The sequence below is a fragment of the Atta colombica genome, unplaced genomic scaffold (assembly GCF_001594045.1).
Source record: "Atta colombica isolate Treedump-2 unplaced genomic scaffold, Acol1.0 scaffold146, whole genome shotgun sequence".
NCBI lineage: Eukaryota > Metazoa > Arthropoda > Insecta > Hymenoptera > Formicidae > Atta > Atta colombica.
Window position 1 is genome coordinate 163,839 of NW_017259235.1, and position 9,297 is coordinate 173,135.

General features: G+C 34.0%; 1 protein-coding gene across 1 annotated transcript; it reads right to left on the reverse strand.

Annotated features, from left to right (window-relative positions):
- Positions 1-3,548: 3,548 nt before the first annotated feature.
- LOC108685154 (nuclear receptor subfamily 2 group F member 6-like) lies at positions 3,549-7,557 on the reverse strand. Its single transcript, XM_018189821.1, has 7 exons — positions 7,436-7,557; positions 7,134-7,249; positions 5,148-5,333; positions 4,956-5,069; positions 4,628-4,794; positions 4,174-4,420; positions 3,549-3,778 (listed from the first exon to the last, which is right to left on the reverse strand). The coding sequence occupies exons 1-7, from the start codon at positions 7,555-7,557 to the stop codon at positions 3,549-3,551; spliced, it is 1,182 nt and encodes a 393-aa protein (XP_018045310.1).
- Between the last annotated feature and the right edge of the window lie 1,740 nt (positions 7,558-9,297).

Sequence of the window (9,297 nt, forward strand, 5' to 3'; positions counted from 1 at the left end):
GCAATTTAATCAGGGTAAAGAGAGGATCGAAGCGAAGCGTGTGCGGAAGCGAGCATTGGCAAACGAGAACGAGAACAATTCCTCACATAAACGAAAAGAAAAAGAGAAAATTCCGATTACGTAGAAAAATAGAGAAAAAAGAGAGAGTGTGTGTGAGAGAGAGAGAGAGAGAGAGAGAGAGAGAGAGAGAATGAAAGTGTAATGGATGAACGAGAAAATAATGGGCACATGCAGATGAATCAGGTTTAATTACAAATCATTAACCGTATAACTCTAATAAAAATCTATTTGAATGTAAGCGCATTAAAAAAATGCTATTAAGGAGAACAGTATATAAATGTATAACACGTATATGATAAAGAGCGCCCGGATCACGGAAGAAATCAGGTAACTCACGAGTATAGGTTTCGAAGAGAGATCTCTTCTTTCTCTTCTTTTTTGTTTGTTTGTTTATTTATTACTTAATATCCGTTTAAATGCTAAAAACGATGCAAAACGATCGAGCGAGAATTAAGGCAGAACAGAAGTGAAAAAAAGATATTTGAAGCTTTAAATTTACGATCGCATGGAACATTTTCACAGAAACAAAGAGAAGCAATTTCGATTTTCAAGTAAAAATAATTTCAAAATGGTTTAAAAATCTTAATACAAAAAAATATTACAATAATCTTATATGAAATCTTTGGATCCATATTTACACATCTCACTTTTCTGAGATTCTATAGAGATATTATATATGTAATGTACACTGTATACTAAATACGCGCATTATCGATAAAAGTGAAATGTGAATACCTGGAGGTAAAAAATTGTTAGTCACACCGTCAACTTCTAATACTTATCTTTCTAATACTTATATTAGAAATCAGTGATCAAGAATTTTCTTCATGTCGCTCTGCTCGGTCGGCTGTTTTCGTTTTCTTCCAACTACCGCTTACTATCAGTAATATTAATTATCCGAGAATGGTTACACACGAACGCGCGCGAGAATCGCGACGCGCGATTCGGCAGACGGAGATATCGAGCTAACAAGATAAAGCAAATGAGTGAGTCTCGAAATCTTGCCGTCACGAAATGCTCCCATCGATAATTAACGTCCATCCGAAATTCCTTCCATCCGTAAACGCATACACACGTGAGTACAACGCATATTACAGACACACATGCGCGCGAATAAAATTCCTTCATATGAAACTTTCCCGCAAATTTTTCCGCTTTTTTTTTCCTCTCAAACTCTGTTTCCACACTGTCTCCCTATCTCCTTTCTCTCATCAGTCCACGCGCAAAAATAAAACAAATTGACACACAAGTACATTTGTAATCAAAACAATTTTTCCCACTCAGCTAAATAACTAGACCACCGATAATAACAGTTCTTTCTTTCGGGAATGCATTCACAAGGACAAGGAAGTAATGAGAAATCGATGTGTAATGAGTTTATGTGTAACATTCAATTGAGGATTGTATGTAATTGTATATATATAAGTACAATGCAGTTCGTGAGTTAAGATACATTCTCCTTTTTCTACCATGAGAGAAAAATAAATTATTCTAGTTAATAAAAAAATTATCTGTGCGTGTGTGTGTCATCCCCTCGCCATTGTCCTTCCATGTTAATTGTGCTATTGATTTTATGAGTGTTTATTATTTACAAAATTATTTTTCTGTGTAAAAAATGCTATGTAAGATATTTCAATTGAAATTTAAAATACGTCATGAAAAAATATTTTTGAAACATTTTTTCCCATAACTTATTTTATTTTATGATAAAAATAATTATTTGATTTATATTTAAACATCCTCTTTCAATCCGTTTAATGAATTTTATTTCTTCCTTTTCTTAAAAATTTGCAATATGTGCGAATTAAGATTTTTTTATAATATTTTATAATATATTATTGGTCCTTCATATTATATATTGTGATATAATTATGTGTGATAATTATAAAAAATTACAGCTTCTTATATTAAAAAAAAATCTTAGGAAGAAAAAAGTATATATAAATTTTTCTTTTCTAAAGGAATTTATTCCACTTTAATTATTATGGAGATAAAACAATTTTTAAAAACAATATTTGTTAATTTCGCAATTAGATAATCTTCAGTCACTCTAGCGCAAAGAATTAGTACTATACATAACATTAGCGAGAGAAAAACGCTAACAATGACGACGATTATTTCTCGCTTCGGATATATCTGACTAGTGATGCGAAGGAATAAATGAGATTAAGTAAACGATTAATTAAGTAATTACACAATACGCGTTTGCGTCGCTTTAACACGCATTACATCTAATATACGATACGCTATAAACGATCGTAAAGTTATTTGTATCTAGAACAAGTATATACACATGAGTCCATTTAAAGTGCATAAATATTACATTGCGCAAAGCCCATTTACGTGTATATAATACCACAAACACACACGGAAAGAATTGATGCGGTTAACAATAGCGCCATAATTCTATCTATCGTGAATCGATACTTTTTGACAGACTTAGTGTTACGTGAAATATCTTCAACATTTCCCTTCTGCCTCTTTATCATCGTTTTGCCTATTTATCAACACGACCAACGCGGCATATCATAATTTGATAAGCCTGACAACAAGAATTATCTTCATCACTTATTGCTTATAATTAACTCTCATCTACGATTTAGAATATCGTAGTGGACGTCGCTAATCAGCTCTAATTGGCTGCTCTTTTTCTGAATATTATAAATTTATAAAGTAATACATAAAAGAAAACTATTCAGTCAATCGTATAGCTAATTAAAGTTATCATCTTAAAAGAGAGCAAGAAATTTACTGCTGGACTAGATTTGATATCTAAGATTTTAATTTTTTTAAGTTATTAATACCGATGACATAGAATCATATAGACGTAGAACATTTGTTCTTTTATCACTGGGTACAGTAACAGTATAAGCTATAATTTCAATGATAATAATTACGCCATTAGTTTTACATCAATCAATATCCAACAAAAAATTTTTAATATCTAAAATAATCAACCCCATTAAGCTACTTATTATGTTAAAGTCGATCACAATTTCTACATTGAGAAAAAAACATAGTTAATTTTAATGAATATTTAATTCAATACTACCAACTGAACATTTACTTACAGTAAATAAATATTTGTTCAATAAAAAAATGATTGTTAAAATCAAATTAACATTTCTTTTATCAAATAAATATATCTTTATATTTAATAAATATTTAGTTGGCAGTATTCAATTAAATATTTATTAAAATTGACTGTATTTTTTTTCAGTGTACGTTGTTCAATACTGTAGCACATTTTTAAAGAATTATTTTTAAGGAAAGTGAACTAATATTTAAGCGTTGCTGTCCAAAAGAAATCGATTCTTCATATAAATGCGCAATTTCTTTTCTATGGACAATTTTATACCGCAAAAGTGCAGTTTATCTCGAGATGATCAACTCTTAGTCTGAATATCGACTGATCGCCGATAAAGGAGTGTCAAGATAAAACATGACACGGATATCCCAAGAGCAATGCATTCGTGCTAGCATTACAGTTAGGTAGGTCTGAGAGCGCCAACCATATCGCCCAGCAATCGCTCCACGCTGACATCGCCGACCGTCGGTTTGAACAACAACTCGTGCAGGGTAGCACGGCAGAGTGCACGCGCGGGTGGTAAGAGCAGCAATAATCGACCTACCCTGCGTGCATCCCTTTCGCAGAACACCGCTACTGTCTGTTCCTGCAATGCCGACACTCGCCCCGGCTCGCAGAGGTTTCGTGATTCTATGAACAATCGGATGATACATCAAAGAGAGTTGAAACGTCAAAAACAAAAATTGGAAATAGACCAAGCAAATTTAAAAATCGATTTTCGCTGAGTTACTTATTAATTATATTCATTAGTTTTTTATCAGACTAAAGTCAATCTCACTAAAGTCATCACTAAAAACAAACTATATTAAAGTGAAAATAAGCAATTGAACAACGCAATCGATGAGAATTATAAATCGTTTATTCCATTTTAAAAACATCGTTAACGTTAAAAATAAATATGAAATTACAATATACTTACAATTAGAGTTATAATTGGAGTTTCAAATGAATAAAGCAAGGAAAGAAAAAAAGATGATTAAAAGGAAGAAATGGAACAGATCAAAATTTTGATTTAATTTGCTCACCCGCCTTGAAAAGAACTATTGCCTTTAAGCACGCGTATTCCGAGTGATCAACTCTCAGCGCAGCGCACTTTGCTAAAAGTTCCCTCAGTCTCCTCGCTTTGTCGAGGAGAACTTCTCTCCTCTCTGCCGGCAGATCCATGGACACCAAAGTGGTCTCATCTACGGGAAAGTTCCACTGCGCGGCTGTCAGAACAAACAACTCGCTCCACGATTCTTCCAGAAGGATAGTTTGGTCTCTGTAAGGAAGCTTGCAAAAAAGAACAACAACATGATTACTTTTTAATTTTTGCGAGTATAAGAAACTATATTGTGCTTACATTATCTTATTAATTCAAATTACCCTATTCAATTTAATACATTTTTTTATTTTATATAAATAATATTTTATGTTTTGTTTTATCTTTATGGAAATGTTGAAAAGTTTAATAAAAGAGGAAACTTGATTGGAGCTTACTTGGAGAAAGGAATGTATACTTCTCGCCCATCGTACGGCGAAGAAAAGTAATTTCGCTGCGAACTCATAGATATTTTCGGTTGGTAGGAGGGATAAACCTTGCATGGTGTATTCCGATGAGACCGATGTGATAATTGGCGGCGCCAAACGAGTGCTTACTAGTTCCTCTATGACAAATAGACAATCCATTTGAATTTCCTATTACATATGCGACAACAAGAAATACTGATTTTACATCCATTCTAGAATTGGAACGATGATATACAGCTATTGACGTTATAGAAATCAACTAAGAAATTGTAAATTATTTATTGTAATTAATTTATACCTTTCGATTCGATTCTGACATCGACAGTAGCCGCTTCTTCGGAGCTAGTAACTTCGTCTTCCTTGGCGGTAGTTATAGACAAGGATTCTGGAGATGGTCGTGGCAAGAAATGTGCTATCAAGCAACACCCAATATTTTTATCATGAAAAGAATAAATATCGACTCAACGATCCGCTTATATTTATTGCTTACCGACGGACGGGGCGAATGTTGGTACTGTGGGTTTGAAAGGGAACAACGCGGGATACAAGAGGGGATGATAGGTGCTACTTGCAGGGTGATAGACATTCGGGATGCCTGTGTACAGCCCCGAAGAAGTCCTCCTCGTCGCCGCAACGAGAGAAGACGTGCTTCTTGGTGCTCTCTCGTGTTGCACAGCTAAAAAATAACAAAGTTATTGAAATAAAAAGATCTCGACTAGTTCGTTAGAAATTTATGTGCCACTATATATTTAGGGACAAATACTTTAATATTGAATTATTTTATTTAATTTAATAAATATTATATGTGCTCATAAAATATTTTTTAATATTTCTGTAAAATAATTACTATTATTTAAAATTAATAGAAGACTCCTATAAAAAAATTAAATAGATAATCGTTACAATTCCACAATTGCATGTTCGTTTTTACACAAGAAGAAGAGAGAAGCGCGAGAAGTGCAGTGACCCTTTAATGGCACCTCTCTCCTCTCCCCTCTCTAATTGATATCTCAGCAATCAAGTGTTTGGATTATCGCTCGACGCATAAGGGGGCCAGAGGTGTTTACAAAAGCTGTGAACGCCAGGCTGCTTCTGACACCGCTCGCCACCGGATCCTGTCGTTCGGTAAGCAGAGATATAGAGTTTCATGTGGATATGTGAACGTAGGATGTGAGATGGCAAAGTGTGGACACTTCGCTTTTTCCAGACCGTTTCCCTTCCGTCTCGCGCCAGCCGAGGCGTCACTGTGCATTGTAATATCCAACTCGCAGCACTTTGCGGATATATTCTATTCTATTCTACTGAGCGCATCTAAAAGCTCTGCATTGTGTTGGAACGCATCGTTTGCGTATCAATACAGAATATGAAGCTTATCCCGCATGTAGAACGGAATAGGATGATTAATATCTCTAACGTCTATACGAATAATATAATTTATTATTTCAATTACTTTATCTTGTTAAGAAATTAAAAAATGTTGTTTTTTAGAAGATAAAAAATATTTTGTTTCTTCTTTTTTGACACAAGAATTCCTTTGTCTTTCTTTCTTTTTGCACAAAATTAAATTAACAAGTGTTTTATTTGACGCCTTATTTCCTAAGATTAGCAAAATAGAGATTATAATTTGCAAACTTTTGAGTTTTTTGCAAATAATAGAAAAGAAAATATGATAATCCGCAATCATGTGCCGAAACATTTCAATTTCCGTTAAAACTCGACCTGTCAAATTCCAGGGAGTTCTGCGACTGTCAGAAAACAGAATATACATCTCTCGGGTAGCCACACTTCGCAGGATATTTCCGTGCAAACATATCGAGTGCTGCTCTACGGCCTTCGCAATCGAGAGGTATATCACAATAATGGTACTTTTTTTTTTCTAAGAAGTGTGGTAGACAAATATATGTTACTATTAGAAACGGATTTAGACACAAAAATCAGAGGCTTAAAATTGGAATATTTTAGAATTCATCACGATATTATAAAGTAAAGATACAGTTAAATTTATGTACAGTAAAATTTTTGAAGTGGGATCTAACTCTAAAGAGTGAAATCTCACTCATAAAAATAGACAATTGAGTCGCTCCTTAGAATGAAATTCCACTTTAAAGATTTTAGAGAGTATAATAATTGACGTGGATAATGTCTGTATTATGCTACAAACATAGATAATCTAGAGATTCTACAACAGAGTTATTCATTCTAGCGATTCTATCAAAATTCTAGGAAGAATAAGTATCTCTCTCTCTCTCTCTCTCTATATATATATATATATATAAAACTGTCTCACTGTATAATTTTAATCAAAGTTACAGAGTGGGATAGTATAAGACAATATATAATGAGATAATATATGTACAGAGAGACAACATATATTACATATATAGAACATGTACAAAATTCGTCTCGAGAACGCGTATTTCTTGCTTTCTTCCATAGAAAGAATAAGACTATTAATAACGTAGATATAAAAACGTACCGTCTCGTTTCATATTGACCTGAAGACACTTTGTGAAACGGCAAGCTTGGCACTGATTACGCCGTGATACATCCACAATGCAGCGTCCGTTCTCTTTGCATACGTAATCTAAATTCCTGCGCACATAAAATTTCAAGGCTTTCTTTGCGAGCTGCGAAACTGAGAAATTCCCCGAGAGAGAAAGAAACGAAGCACAGTTATAATAGAAATAAATAGCAGAGCAATTAACAAATCTATAGGGATGAGCTCACTCATCGGATATTACTTATAATCAGACGAGAGAAGTCAATTACCTCGCGTACCTGCGGATAGACCGCTTGAAGAAACCCCGACATCCGTCGCAACTCGGCACGCCGTAATGTTTTCCAGAGGCCTTGTCCCCGCAGACTTTACACAGTGTTTCTCCACGTCCATTCTCGTCCATTTTCGACGAATCTGTTCTTAATGAAAATCGACTTCATGGAAAATATAAATCATACATATGACGCTTATTTCTAACTTACGAAGTATGCATGTTTCGCATCCTGTAAGAACTAAGGACTATATAGTATGCACAATACGTTAGTATTTAACTGTAAAAAGTTTAAAACAAAACTGGGTCAACAAAATGTACTGTATGATTGCGGATAATTAAACATCATTTATCTATTAATATAATATTCCTTGAAATGTATAGCTCAGAGAGGATCGAATCTCGACGAAGATTACTGAAATGTGGAATCGAATGTTAACGTCAGAAGGTCGTAACATGTCGCGCTAAAATGCCGCTTCGAGAAACTCAAAGAACGATATTTTCCTTTGGCACATAAGTGCCAGGCTTTAAAGTGACGACGAGACGGTAATACGTTGCAGGCAATATCGCTATGAGTCACTGACGCAGCTACGAGTGTTTCTGCATTATGCATGTGCTATACGAATAGAAATGCATACGCGAAGGAGACCTAGCGCTTCTCCTCATTATCCGCTGTGGGATTTTCTTGCGCGACTTCCTTGCTGTAAATACGCTACTATAGCCGCACTTGAGGCTTCTCCAGGAGGGGAGATACGCGCCACTTTGCATATTGCGCGATATAATGCGATAGCGAGGATCGCTAAACATCGCTCGCGACATCGTCGATTCCGCATCGCTTTCCGATTGCTGTCGCTTTAAGCCCGATGCGAGTAATATCGCAGAAAAGGACTGGCGATTTCGCGCGATCGATCATATCGCCAGCTGTCTCTCCACTATTTTAACGAGCCGGTGCAATATCCGTACTATGTAAAATCGACGATTCCAATTTAATGGCCTAAACGCGATCAAATGCAATATGTTTTTTTTTTAAACGTTTGAAATTTTTAATATTTTATTTAAACCAAATATAGTCTTTCACAAAGAGTTATTTAAGTAAAAATTACAGTTCAAGTGTTAACGAAAAGACTTTCTGGATGTTAAAAAAATGAGTTGCTTTTCATTAATCTAAATCTGATTTTAATTATAGTTAAATCTTATTAGAAAGGGTTTCTGATGAAATAAAAAATATTCTCTTGACTTAATTTTATTGCAACCTTATATGCAATATAAAAATAAAAAAATATTAAGATCAATATAATTCCTATTTTCCTTTTCATTGCTGGCGCCATAGTAGGCCAGTCGTCAGAGATGAAAATGGCGGCGAAAAAGAAAGAAATTATTTACAGGTATTTTCGGTATCGACCGTTTGAGATATAAAAAGATTAAATTTAAAAGTGCTACAATATTAAGGAGGACTTGGAAGTAATAAAGTTTTTTTTGTTTTTTCGATTAAAACTCGAAAACGAAAAGAAATATCGAAAAATGACAACAGAGTTTTTTTGTTGTTGCTGAAATTTCCTGCAAAATAAGTTTTTAATTAGATTTATATTATACAACAGAAGATATAGCGGTATGAAGATAAGTGAAATTTCTTGAAAAAACGACAAAAATAGATACTTTTTCAGTTACTGTCTTCTACGTACATTTTGAGTACATTAAAGAGTAAAAAGTGACAGTAAGATAATTTAAAATAGACTTCTTATCGAAAAAAGTGAGCTTAAATTGAACTCAGTACGATTAATACCTTCGAGCTCCAAAGTAGGCTTTTTTTACAAAATTCGTCCATTTCATATATCATCATATATTTGAAGTGTTTTTTTTTTTCATATATAT